This window comes from Solanum pennellii, chromosome 6, assembly GCF_001406875.1.
Source record: "Solanum pennellii chromosome 6, SPENNV200".
Taxonomy (NCBI): Eukaryota; Viridiplantae; Streptophyta; class Magnoliopsida; order Solanales; family Solanaceae; genus Solanum; species Solanum pennellii.
Window position 1 is genome coordinate 41,583,234 of NC_028642.1, and position 15,068 is coordinate 41,598,301.

Genomic DNA, 15,068 nt, shown 5'->3' on the forward strand with positions numbered 1-15,068 from the left:
ATGTATTAAAATATGAGGAACTGGTTTTTCAAAATAAGATATTTGAAATAATAAATCTTTTAACCAATTCGCTTCCTTACTTGATGAAGCTAAAACAATTAGTTCAGCCTTCATGGTAGAGTTAGAAAAATAGTTTGTTTTTTTGATTTCCAACAAATAGCACCATCACCTAAAGTAAAGACATAACAAATGGTAGAATAGGAATCACGTGAAAAGTGTTCCAATCTGCATCACAAAAGCCTTCAAGTACAGTAGGATATTTTTTGTAGAACAAACCACAATTTTTTATTCCAATTAAATATCTCATAACTCTTATTTCAACATGTCAATGTTCATTACCTAGCTTGCTTGTAAAAATGTCAAGTACTTCTATTGCATATGCAATATCAGGCCTTGTGGAATAAGTCACATATCCCAAACTTTCGATTATACTAGCATATTCCTTTTGATTCACTTTCAAGAGAAAATAAGTGAACACTTGAATAAAAAGGAGTAGCAACATGCTTACAATCATAAAAGTTATATTTTTTCAAAAATTTCCAAACTTAATGTGATTGGTCAAGGAAAATTTCCTCACATATTCTTGGTTTTTTTTATTCCAAAAATAAAATTTGCCTCACCAAGATCTTTCATATCAAAATGGATTCTTAGAATATTTTTAGCTTCATCAATAACATGAATTTTAGAGTCAAAGATCAACAAATCATCAACATATAGAAAAATAATCACATTGAACTATTCCAAGCCTTGTGATATATGCACTTATCACACTCATTTGTTTTAAAATCATTTTCAATCATGCAGGAATCAAACTTTTCATGCCATTAATTTTGGTGCAGGTTTCAAGTCATATAGGGATTTAGTAAGTTTACATACTTAACTTTCTTGTCCTGCTTCAACAAAACACTCGGGTTGATCCATATAAATTTCCTCATTTAGGTCTCCATTTAGAAAATCAGTTTTTACATCCATTTGATAAATTTGCAAATCAAAAATTGCAGTCATAACAATTAAAAGTCTTATAGATGTAATTCTTGTTACCAGAGAAAAAATATCAAAAAATTCTAGGCCTCCTAGTTGTTTAAAACCTTTTGCAACTAGCCTATCCTTTCATTTATCAATAGAACCATCCGGTTTCAAGTTTTTCTTTAAGACTCATTTGCAATCAGTTGTTTTACAACCCGATGGTAAATCAACTAGTTTCCAAGTTTATTAGAAATTAGTGATTTCATTTCATCATTTACAGCTTCTTTCCAAAAAATAGAATCATGTGAAAATAATGCTTCTTTCAAAGTTAGAGGGTCATCTTCAACATTAAACACATAAAAATCAGGACCAAAATCTTTTTCTACTCTAGCTCTTTTTTCTTCTTCTTAACTCAAAATCATTAACTTCTTTATTTTTCAAAGTTGAAGTTGAAGAACTAGGTCGTGACAAAATATTTTGTTCAATCTTTTACCCCCATTATTTTTAGAATAAAAAAAACTTATGTTCATGAAAAATAGCATCAACTGATTCTATCACAATATTATCTTTAAGATTAAAAAATCTATAGGTTGTACTATTTGAAGCATAACCAAGAAAAACACAAGTAATAACTTTCTTACCAAACTTTGTAATCTTGGAATCCATTAGCCTCACAAAGGCTAGACAACCCCAAACTCTTATATATCCCAAATTTGATATTTGACCTTTCCACAAAAAGTAGATCCCTTAATTGGTGACGGTTCTGTGGACATGGAAGAATAATCATGGTTGACTTTTGCTAATAATAATTTTATGCATATTTGTTGTTTTGTATTGATCATAATGTGAAAAATAAATAGTTAAAGTGTTAATATTTGTTCATCATATTCATTAAGTCCCTTCTTTTTAAAACACCAGTGGAAATGTGAGTTGGAATGTTATAATTTGAAGAAGAATTGAAAACATTAAAATTATACTTTCTTCTTAACTATGTGATCATAAAAGGAAAATATATAAGTTACATTTGATATATAAGTAAGAGCACTACCTAAATTGGTAAGTGGAAACATCTTTTCCTTTTTGTCACTCAAATGTCCTTTCAAGATATTAAATAATTATATTATTACTTATTTTGAACATGCTAAACTAAATCAAATTTAGTTTTAAAGGTTTGAGTGATAAAAATCTTTTGCATTATTAATGATTCTTTTGGATTTTATGCGGAAAAGGAATGAGAAAAATGAAATGCAAATGTACAAAGCACGTCTTGTTACAAAAGTATTTTCTGAAAGGCCCGACATCGCTTATGAAGAGACGTACTCACCCGTTATGGATGAAAATAACATTGCATTATCTCATTAGTTTCACGATTCATGAGAAACTTGAAATGCATTTGATGGATTTGGTTATAGCCTACCTTTATGAATTACTCGATAATGAGATATACATGAAAATTTCTGAAGGGCTCAAGATTCACAAAGCATACAGTTCAAAGCCTCGAGAAATATACTCAATTAGATTTCAAAGATTATTGTATGGTTTGAAGTAATCTGGACGCATGTGGTTTAACCGTCTTAGTGAATATTTATATAAGGAACGTTATATAAATGATGTGATTTGCCCATGTGTGTTTATAAAGAAAACAATATCAAGGTTTGTTATACTTGCTATTTATGTTGATGACATAAACCTTATTGGAACTCCAATGGAATTTCACAGGCAATCGATTATTTAAAGAAAAATTTTGAGATGAAATATCTCGAAAAGACAAAATTATGTCTTGATTTGTAAATTGAGCATTTGACAAACGACATTTTTGTTCATCAATCTGCATATGCAGAAAAGGTGTTGAAATTTTTTTATATGGATGAAGCACATCCATTAAGTACTCCAATGGTTGTTCGATCACTTGATGTGAATAAAGATCTATTTCAACTTTTAAAAATGAGGAAATTCTTGGTCCTGAAGTATCATATCTCAGTGCAATTGGTGCACTAATGTATCTTACTAACACTATAAGGCCTGATATAACCTTTTCGGTTAATTTGTTAGAAAAATATAGTTCTGCTCCTACTAAGAGACATTGGAATGGGATCAAACACATATTGTGGTATCTAGAAGGAATTATCGATATGGGTTTATTCTATTCTAATGATTGTAGTCCAGATCTTGTTGGCTATGCTGATGCAGGATATTTGTCTGACCCACATAAAGCTAGATCTCAAACAGGTTACGTATTCACATGTGGGGGTACTGTCATATCTTGGAGATCTACGAAACAGTTTATCGTGGCCACTTCATCAAATCATGCTGGGATAATAGTTATTCATGAGGAAAGCCAAGAATGTGTTTGGTTAAGGTCCATGATACACCATATTAGAGAAAAATGTGATTTGAAATGCGACAAAGTACCCACAATTTTATATGAAGATAATGCAGCATGCATAGCACAACTCAGGGGAGGATTCATAAAGGAGATAGAAAGAAACACATTTCACCAAAGTTTTTCTACACACATGAGCTCCAGAAGAATGGTGATATCAACGTACATCATATTCATTCAAGTGATAATGTAGCTGATTTATTCACCAAGTCTTGCCAACCGCAACTTTCGAAAAGATGGTATACAAGATTGAAATGAGATAACTTGGGCAGCTAAATCGTGGTTTTCATGGGGGGGGGGGATTAAAATACTCGTTGTACTCTTTTTTCCTTAATCAAGGTTTTATCTCACTAGGTTTTTCTGATAGAGTTTTTAATGAGGCAGCGAGTAATGTGTTTTACGAACAACTATTTACATTTATTACTTTACTGAGAATTTTATTTTACATGGACATCTAAGAGGAGTGTTGTAAACAAAATTAATTAATGTCCATTATACAGCTCTTATGCCTGTAAAAGGCATTGTAACCTATATGAAAAATACACCAAAAAATAAGGAAGATAAAAGTTTTCTATTTTACGTCTCTACTACATTCTTCTCTTCTTGGTTGTTATTAGTTTAATTTTAGTACTTAGTCTTTATTTTATAACAATTTAATTATTTTTCTTTGATTTGTCGTGACCTTTTGCAGAATAAGACCAAGAGTAGAATGTCATATAATCAGGCTTCTGTAATACAGACTCACCATAGAATTCCAACAAAGAAATATATGTCATTATCAGTGGAACAAACACTCGCTAATATATTGTTAAGATCATTGAAAAACATAGTAGTTTGGAGAAGGAAGTTTGAGTAAAACTTGAGGCATATGGATACACCGTCATAAAGAGCTAATTCTAGAAAGTACAACCCATCAGCCATGTATATATAGGTTTTGCTTCGACGGTTAGTTAACAACTAGTTTTGACTCCAAAGTTTAAATAATCTACTACACAATAAGTTAATATAAAAAATAATACTTTCAATAAGATTCTTATTGCAGTTTGAAATCTATAAAAAATAATACTTTCAATAAGATTCTTATTGCAGTTTGAAATCTATTGCAGTTATGATTTTTGAAATTTATTGCAGTTATCATTTTTATTTACAGTTTCCACTTCAGTTTTCATTTGACGTGCTTAAATATGTTATGTCAAAGATTAGCTTGAGATTACTTGTGGTTCCAAGCACTGTGTCTCAACTAGGGTGTAGACTCGGATCGTGACAACAATTTTCATAGGCCGGCATGAGCGATGACCGAGTCTAAACCCTATTTGATACTGTTAAATGTAAGTTTGTATTCAATTTATATTACTGTACAACAAGCAAACCTATGGAGGTTGTACATGGATGCAAAAACTAATTAGCTCTATCTATAGTGATTTCCCATCTTGGATGATCATTAGAGACTGTTGTTGGTGTTGACATCCCGTTGTTATTATGATTATGATTATTCATTTCCGGATATGGACCGCCATCTTGATTGTTAACTACTACTGGTTTTGCTGCTCTATTCAACAACTTTCCTCTAACTCTCTGCTGCTGCACCACTAGAACTGAAGCTATGATCCCAACATCCGGCGAAGCCAAGAAATCTCCGACTACACCAAGTTCAGGACATTCACTCCACTCACCGAGTCCTACTAGCAAAGGTGACTCTTCATGGTGCATTCCTACAACAATTAAATCAAATCTATCTTCTAAGCTTCTAAGTGAAGCAGATAGCCCAACCCCATCTCTTGTAACACGTTCTTCATATATGAAACTCTCATTCATTGAGTTCTCATAGCGAACTGCTTCAATCAGGCTATTGTCTACCTTTCTTTCTCTGGCATTGTCATAACCAAACATAAGAAAACGGATAAGTGTTACTGAGACATTTGGGTGTCTCGCCAGTCGAGCACCATAGGCTAATGATTCTGCATCATCTGGACCTCCAATGTAGATCACTGCAACATGGTACCCCCTCTGATTGTTTAGTATCGCCATGGATCCCTTTAGGATTCCACGGTCGACTAGTATCCCTAAAGAACAAGGTGCTTTCTTGATGACTTTGGAGTTGATATTTTGTATGGCACGACTTGATGTTCCAATGGAACCATCAATTTCCCAATGCTTGTGAAATGGTAGGATCACAAATGTGGCGTTCTGGTCCAGTGCAAGGCGACATATGTCTTCATGCATTAGATCAAAATGTGTGATGTCGGTGAATGGTTGAAGGGTGACACAAGTTTCATAAGCAAGCTCGTATTGTCTGAGTGCATTGATGATTTGCAATGATATTGAAGCATCCTCGGGGATTTCACCCTGGGTATGATTATGAGTGATAAGAAGGGGAGCAGCTCGACCCACGAGCTCTATGAGTATTAGACCTATGACTCCTATGGGGCTCTGCTCTGTTGCATTGGATGCTTCAAGTAAGTTGACCATAGTTGGTACACTTTGTAGATGGTGAACACAGACCAATATCCTTAGCTCTGTGTGCGGCTTTGAGTGCTGAAGTGTCCTTCTCTTTGTTGGACTTTGTTCTTCGATTGAACTAAGGAGGTATTTTAATAGCGGTGTGATGATCACCGTAACTAAAATAACTGAGATAATGATAACCACTGCAAAGTGTTCATCTGACAGGGCCTAGCATTGATTACAAAGAGTTCAAATCATTTTTAATCTTCATTCTCAATTATTCGAAAAAGAAGAAGAAGAAAAGGTTTGATGAAATATCACCTCTGAAATTCTCCATAAGTTAAAGAAAACAACATCACAGATGCCTTTAGAATTCAACATGAGACCAACAATGACAGAGTCATGAAGGGTCAAGCCGGTGAAACGAATTATGATAATCATTACTCCAATCTTGATTAAGACTGCAAAGAGAACTAGAATGGTAATGACCCATAGGGACTTAAAATGAATGGTGAAAACATCTGTTTTGAGTCCACTTGTAGTGAGAAAAACTGGGTACAATATCTTGCCAACTGGATAATGAAGTTTGTTGATCAAAGCTGCCCCTAAAGGCGGGCCTTCAGGAATCGCCATGCCTAACAAAAGTGCTCCAAAGAGGAAGTGTTGCCCAATCGTCTCCGCAGCAAATATGTACATCAATACAATTACTAAAAGGCATACAAAGTAGTTTTCCCCAATAGGTTTCCCATCTGGTCTTTGTTTTAATGTCTTCTTAATTGCAGGCCTAACGAAATAAATTGTGAATATGACAAGGATCAAAGGGGAGAGACCTGAACCCATTTTCCGCTGGATAGTATGTTCTTTCTCCACCTGTAATTTTATAAAACCTACTGCACCCATTGTGAATCCAATAACATCACAGAACATAGCTGAAGTAGTCGCTAAACGGCCTTGGTCAGTGTTGAGCATTTGCATTTCTTTCAAAAGGGAACATACGTTAGGAAATCCAACAATGCATTGTGAAATTGCTATAACAGGTAGAGCCTTTGCAAGAGGAGGATCCATAGTGATGAAACTTTGCATAATTGTTGCTAATCCCATATTCGATACAAGTGATGAAAACAATACAGAGATGCCTATGATAACCGCTTTTTTCCCTGGCCTGAACATCCTTTTCGAGTCACACTCAACTCCTATAGCAAAAAGATTGAAGAAAACACCAAATGTTGCTGCAGTTTCTAATGCCATAACGCCTCGTGGAGGGAATATTGTGTCTCTCAATACTTCTGAACGTCCCAATGCTGATGGTCCAAACAATATACCACCCTGAAATTGCCATCAGCTGATCATATATACATATATATTTAAATAAACTAAAAATGAATTACTACAACAACTAGCTACTTACAAGAACTTGTGCAACAAGTATAGGTTGACCCAAAGGCTTAAGTCCGACAGCAATGATGAGCGATGTTAATGAGATAATGGAGAGCTGAAATACCATAAGAGGTGCAGGAAATCTTAAAGGATTACGCACTTTATAGCCATTTGAAATAACATCTGAATGATCATAACATATAATATTCCGCTCAGTAAATGCATTGTCCGTTAAATAGGCCGATTTCGCCATTCTCTTAAATTCCTTTTTTCCTTCCTAATTTCTTCTATCTAAGCAGAACATGATGATCAATTCTTTGTTTATTTCATCATCACTCATCATTTTGGTGGATTAAATTTGTTTGTTTTTCAAGTAAATGGTCTATAAATTCATTAGCTATCTACACACGTATTACTATTTTCTCTCCAACTACATTGCTCAATTTAAGGACCATTAATATCCTTTTGCTTTTTTTTAGTTAAAGTTAAGAACCCAAAAAAAATGTATAGATATATATATATATATGAAAGGTAGACGGGATTAGCACAAAGTTTAGTTTTTTTTTAGGTAAATAATTATAACTGAAAGAACGTTGAACAAGTGTTTTTAAATGATTAATACAAATTGTCTTATTTGTTTTTGAGATCAAAATGATCAGATATCATTGTTCAAAATACATTCAAAATTTAAATATTGGAAAAAAGTGACATTTCTTTAATAATATTGTTTTACTCTTTCTCAACTTGGTAAACAAACTTAACCAATAAAATAGAAAATAATATTTCCTCAATTTAAAAAATAATGACCTCTCCTTTTTAGCTTGTTTTAAAAAAATGTACACTTTCTTTTTTGATAACATTTTAATTTTATCTTTTCACATGACACGTTTAAAGCTACAAAATAAAATGATAATTTTATACATTTGACATAACTTTAATTTAGGATTACAAGATTCAAAAGCCTTCTTTTTATTTTCTTGAATTCTGTGTCAAGTCAAACTAAGTTACTCTTTTTAAAATGGAGGGAGTATCAATATAAAAAAGGTCACCAATGGCCTTTCCTCTTGAGATTATGACTATAAACATAGGCGAATCCACGTGGAATTGTCCAGGTGCTCGAGCACCATTAAGTTCTTATCGAACTATATATATTTATATCAAAATTAAAATAGTATCGTATAAAATAAAAACACTCAATGCAAGCACTCAATAAACATATGACTTAGTTGGTATGGTGGGGGTAAATAGGTGCTCAAGGTCATATATCGCTTTTCTTTCTGCCTTCTTTTTTCTCTTGTCACAATTTGTCCCATTTCTAACTTTTCTAAAATAAAATTCCTTTTTCAAGATAATTTTTTTTCTAATTTTATTTATTGATCTTTTTCGCTATTTTATTTAAGTATAATTATCTTTCTTAAGACAAATATTAAATTTATACATTTATATTTTATGATTGATAGTTTAAAGAATAACCACAATTTTAAAGTCTTGAATCGATCACTGCTCATGTCTATTATGTAACTTAATCTTCAAAAAAATATAAATAGTCATGATCTTTCATGTCTATTAATTTTTTCTTCTCATCAGTCTAATGAGGAAAAATGAAAGGGGAGGGAAAAAAACAATTTGTCCTAGCGTCTTTATTTCAGTTCTCCAATTTAAAAGCGAAAAAGTCATTCTGCTGGTTTGCCGTTTTGGTAATTACAGTTGTGTGTGAATGTATCTTGTTTCTCCTCTTTTTTTTTCTTGAACCAATTCAAATATTTCGATTGTCTATTGATTGAATTAAAAAAAATAACGCCTATATTGATAAATTTTAGCTCGCAATTGTGCTCTTTGATTGATATAAGTTTATGTTTAAAAAAATGAGCACCTATAATCGTAAAATTCTAAATCTATCACTGACTATAAATGATGGATAACATGTGCATGACACCATTAACGAATAGAGATGTAATCTTACAGAAAGTGTACTTTTATAGTGAAAAAAATATTTTCTTGTAAATTAGGGCGAAACCTTAACAGAGGGTTCATTCCTAGAGAGGAACTCTATTTAAAATTTAATAAAAAAGCACCATTGTTTGTTATTTTTTTGAACAAAATAATTTAAAGCTTGAGGGCTCTTATGTTTTTTAAAAAAAATTATCATTTTCTTTTTATTAAGTGTACTTTTTAAATTTCTTGAGATGTAAAATTTTATGTTTTTTAATAAAAAATTTCTTTTAATTATTCCTTTTCAAATAATTCATATAACCAGTGTATTTAATTTTTCTTATGACATAGTACTCGAGATATATTAAACTTCTAATAATTTTTTTCCCGCAAATCGTATTAAATAATTTTCTTGTGAAAATACTTACAATCTATTATTTCTAAAATAAATGAGGCCCTCAAATTTGGGTGTCTAAAGTGATTGTCTTTTTCTTAAAAGGCAGAGTCGTCCCTGACAATGGTGCACCCGTTTTTTTTTAAATCTTGAATTTGCCTCTAGTGCTAGTTATGATGTGCTTGTAGTAGTTGTCAGTGGTTGAGAGTAGAGACTGACCATAGTAATAGTAGTGATTGACAGTAGTGATAGAAATGACGGAAGAAGGTATGATGATAATTAGTGGCGGTGTTAATTATGATGATACAATTCTGTATAAACAACATAATATACTAGAGATGACAAAATGAGTATTTATTTGATTATCCATTCAAATTATCCATTTTAAATGAGTTGAATACATGAACAAAAAGACGAGTCAAACTCATATCATGCATTTAAAACTGATTGTTAAATAGGTAAAAGAGACTCGTTTTAAAAAAATAAAAATGACATTAATATTTTTCTTTAAGGTGTTGATTTGGATAGGGATGGATTGGATAAAGAAAAAGATTATATTTTTGAAAAACAAACTCTTCTTTAGGGAAGAGGCTGAGGTAATCGTGGTGGTGGCATGGGCGCGTGGGATCGAGGTAGCTAAAAATACATTTAGAGTGTGTTTGGTATGAAGGTGGAAAATGTTTTTCAATTTGTTATGCGGAATTCGAGATAATACGAGAAAATATAAACGCGAAAAACAAGACAACAGATTTACGTGGTTCACCAATAAATTGGCTACGTCCACGGGGAAGAGGGGGAGCAGTTTTATTATGGAGAGGCAAGAACAGAATACAGAATAGGGTTTGCCATAGCGTCTATATATAGTGCTAAGCTACGCCCTAACAGGCTTGGGCCCAAAATACAGAATTGACAGATAATTAAGGGCCGAATACAACAACATTGTATACCGTCGGGCCGGGGGAGACTCCGCCCCCCCGGACCCCCAAGCCAGGGGGCGCGTCGCCCCCCTGGACCCCCCGACTCGCTGACCGGGCAGCGAGACCCCCGTTCTTTCTGCTGTAACGGGTCCGATTCAAGGCATTCAACAAATCTCCACCTTGACTTGAATTCTCCAAACAGATTCTTCAGACGCACTATGATAGTGCCAGGCCTCCCCCTCTTCCTCAGAATTGCCCCGCAGGGCAATTAACAGCTTCTGATGTTGAGCAAGTCCAAACAGTGTTGAAACTTGCTCTGTGGAACCGGCTTTGTGAACATATCAGCAGGATTATCAGCAGTTCCTACTTTCTTCACCTTGATTCTCTTCTCACTTCTCAGAAAATGATACCTTACGTCAATATGCTTGGTTCTCTCATGATGGACTTGATCCTTGGCTAGACAAATTGCGCTCAAACTGTCACAATACACCGTAGCCTGATCATGATGCAGACCAAGATCACTAACCAGCCCTTTCAGCCAAATCCCTTCTTTTGCAGCCTCTGTCAAGGCCATGTACTCCGCTTCCGTAGTAGACAAAGTCACTGTAGGTTGCAAAGTTGCCTTCCAACTGACGACAGATCCTCCAAGGGTAAACACATAGCCAGTCATCGATCTTCTTGTGTCAACATCTCCAGCATAGTCAGAATCAGAATAGCCAGTAACCAAGCACTGAGTATCACCTCCATAAATGAGACCAACGTCAGATGTACCTCTAAGGTACCGGAAAATTCTCTTCACAGCCTGCCAATGTTCTCTCCCTGGTTGTCCCATGAATCTGCTCACTACACTGACTGCATGTGCTAAATCTGGCCTTGTACAGACCATAGCATACATCAAACTTCCTACGGCACTGGCATAAGGGACTCGTGACATATACTCCTTCTCTTCTTCTGACTGTGGAGCGAACATGGCAGTGAGATGGATATTGGCAGCACTGGGGGTATCAATAGGCTTAGATGAAGACATGCCAAACCTCGCCAAGACCTTCTGAATGTAGCTTCTCTGTGACAAGAAAAGTTTCCTTCTCTCTCTGTCTCTAATGATCTCCATCCCTAGAATCTTCCGAGCGGCTCCCAGATCCTTCATCTCAAACTCAGCACTAAGTAAACCCTTCAGCTTCTGAATGTCATACTTCTTCTTTGCAGCTATCAGCATATCATCTACATAAAGCACCAGATAGATGAATGAATCATCCTTGAGCCTATTGTAGTAGACACAACAATCATATGAGCTCCGAGTATAGCCCAACTTCACCATATAGCTGTCAAACCTTTTGTACCACTGCCTTGGAGACTGCTTAAGTCCATATAAGGACTTCTTCAACTTGCAGACGTGATTTTCCTTCCCTGGAACTTGGAAACCATCCGGCTGAGTCATGTATATCTCTTCCTCCAACTCTCCATGTAGAAACGCTGTCTTCACATCAAGTTGTTCAAGCTCCAGATTCTGATGTGTAACTATCGCTAGTAACACTCGGATGGAAGTATGTCTGACCACTGGTGAGAAGATCTCATTGTAGTCCACTCCCTCTCTTTGGTTGAAACCTCTGGCAACAACCCTGGCTTTATACTTGACTCCTTCTGCTGGTGATATCCCTTCCTTCTTCTTGAAAACCCATTTGCAAGTAATAATCTTTCTCCCCGAAGGCTGTATGACCAGATCCCATGTCTGATTCTTGTGTAGGGACTCCATCTCATCTCCCATAGCGGCAAACCATTTTTCAGAATCAGAACTTAAAATGGCTTCTTTGTAAGTAGACGGCTCAGATGTATCTACCTCTTCAGCAACCTGCAGTGCATAACCCACCATGTCCTCAAAACCATACCTCGTAGGTGGCCGAACTCCAACCCTCCTTGGCCGATCTTGAGCTATACTCCGATGGATATCTGATGGCATAGATTCTGGAATATCTGTTTCTGTCTGTGGCTCTTGATCCTCCTCTTCAGGTTCTTTCAAATCGCTCTCGTTCTGAATGACTTGAAACTCCACCTGTTTATCAAGACTCCCAGTTTCTGACGTAGTTGTAGGCTTCACAATGGTTCTAAGCAGAGAACTTTCATCAAAGACAACGTTCCTGCTCATAATAACCCTCTTTTCTGCTGGAGACCAGATTCTGAAACCTTTCACTCCATCTCCGTAGCCCACAAATACTCCCTTTTTAGCTCTTGGTTCTAACTTACCTTCACTGACGTGATAGTAAGCCGTACAACCAAAAGCTTTCAGATTTGAATAATCAGCAACTTTTCCTGACCACATCTCCATAGGTGTTTTGCACTGTATGCCTGTATGTGGTCCGCGGTTAATCAAGTAGCAAGCTGTACTAACCGCTTCTGCCCAGAATCTTCTATCTAGCCCAGCATTAGAGAGCATGCACCTTGCTCTCTCCAGAAGTGTTTGATTCATCCGCTCAGCTACACCGTTCTGCTGTGGTGTATTTCTGACTGTACGATGTCGAGCAATCCCTTCATCCTTACAGAATTGATCAAATTCAGACCAGCAGAATTCCAGCCCATTATCAGTTCGCAACCTCTTGATCTTCTTCCCTGTTTGATTTTCCATCAAAATTTTCCACTCCTTGAACTTCTGGAAAGCTTCACTTTTATGCTTCATCATGTACACCCAAGTCATCCTTGAGTAGTCATCAATCATGGACACAAAAAATCTGCAGCCTCCCAAAGACTCAACACGGCATGGACCCCAGCAATCAGAATGGATATAATCAAGAGTGCCTTTTGTTCTGTGAATGGCTTTTGGAAACTTGTTGCGATGTAGTTTTCCAAAGACACAATGTTCACAAAACTCTAGGCTTTTAACCTTATGACCAGCAAGAAGATCCTCCTTTGACAGAATTTGCATCCCTCTTTCACCCATATGACCAAGTCTCATGTGCCATAACTTAGTCATATCCTCCTGGTGAACTTCTGACGATGCAACATGGGCTGAACCTGTAACCGTGGAACCTTGTAGAAAATACAAAGTACCACGCATGACACCTTTCAGAATCAGATTTGAACCCTTCCAGACCCGCAAGACTCCATCTTTTCCCGACCAGCTGAATCCCTTGCTGTCCAAAGAACTGAGAGATATCAGATTTTTCGTCATCAATGGAACGTGCCTGACCTCGTTCAATGTGCAGAAGCTACCGTCATGTGTCCTTATCTTGATCGAGCCTGTCCCAACCACCTTGCAGACAGAACTGTTGGCCATCGAGATGCTGCCTCCGTCTATCTGCTCATAAGTCGTGAACCACTCTCTCCTAGGACAGATGTGATAGGATGCCCCAGAATCGAGAACCCACACATCTGAATGATGAGTGTGCTCATCCGCAACTAGGGCAATGTCTTCTTCAGAATTGGTGTCTTCTTCAGCAACAGCAGCAGAAACTGATTGTTTTTCCGATTGCTTCTTCTTCTTCGGACAATCAAATTTCCAATGTCCCTTCTCCTTGCAGTAATTACAAACATCATCTGGCTTTGCACCCTTCGACATCGGCTTATTTTTCTTTCCGCCGTTTTTCCTTCCCTTTCCGCTACTGGTGAACAGACCGGAAGGCTGTATGTCCGTACTTGTGCCGTTAGCCTTATGCCGTAATTCCCTGCTATGAAGGGCCGATCTGACTTCTTCCAGCGACACAGTATCTTTCCCAACAATGAACGATTGAACAAAATTCTCAAACGACATTGGGAGAGATACTAACAGAATCAGGGCAGCATCTTCATCCTCGATCTTCACATCGATATTACGCAATTCTAATAACAAAGTATTCAATTGCTCTAAATGTTCCCTGAGTTGTGTACCTTCAGCCATTCGTAAACCGAATAGACGTTGTTTCAGAAGCAGCTTGTTGGTTAGAGATTTTGTCATGTACAAACTCTCCAGCTTCAACCACAGACGAGCAGCAGTCTCTTCATCCGAGACCTCCGTGATGACGTCATCCGCGAGACACAGCATGATCGTCGAGTGCGCCTTTTCCTCCAGAATCGCCATCTCAGGAGTAACGACGGCGTTCTTGTCTTTCGACAACGGCGCCCAGAAGCCTTGTTGTTTCAACAAAGCCCGCATCTTGATCTGCCATAAACTGAAACTGTTCCTCCCTGTGAATTTGTCGATTTTCACGTTCAAAGCAGACATCTCGAATTCTCCAAAAAACACCGATTAACCGAGAGGCTCTGATACAAATTTGTTATGCGGAATTCGAGATAATGCGAGAAAATATAAACGCGAAAAACAAGACAACAGATTTACGTGGTTCACCAACAAATTGGCTACGTCCACGGGGAAGAGGGGGAGCAGTTTTATTATGGAGAGGCAAGAACAGAATACAGAGAGACCCCCGTTCTTTCTGCTGTAACGGGTCCGGTTCAAGGCATTCAACACAATTTTCTCATGTTTGGTTGGGACAAAAGTTTTGGAAAATATTTTCTAAATCAACTCATTTTCCTTAAAATTAAGGAAAATGACTTCCCTTAAAAAAATTAAGGAAAACATTTTCCAAAACTCCCCTCCAATTAACATTACATTTTTTGGGGGGAAAAACATCAATTTAAAAAAAATATTTTTAATTTCAAAACTTATTTTTCACCCAATCCCTGACCC

The 15,068-nt window shown here is 36.3% G+C and overlaps 1 protein-coding gene across 1 annotated transcript; it reads right to left on the bottom strand.

Moving 5' to 3' along the window:
• Positions 1-4,536: 4,536 nt before the first annotated feature.
• On the bottom strand, positions 4,537-7,645 carry LOC107022325 (cation/H(+) antiporter 15-like). Its single transcript, XM_015222970.2, has 3 exons — positions 7,200-7,645; positions 6,113-7,117; positions 4,537-6,019 (listed from the first exon to the last, which is right to left on the bottom strand). Exons 1-3 carry the CDS (start codon positions 7,419-7,421, stop codon positions 4,748-4,750), a joined length of 2,499 nt encoding a protein of 832 aa, XP_015078456.1. The 5' UTR covers positions 7,422-7,645; the 3' UTR covers positions 4,537-4,747.
• Between the last annotated feature and the right edge of the window lie 7,423 nt (positions 7,646-15,068).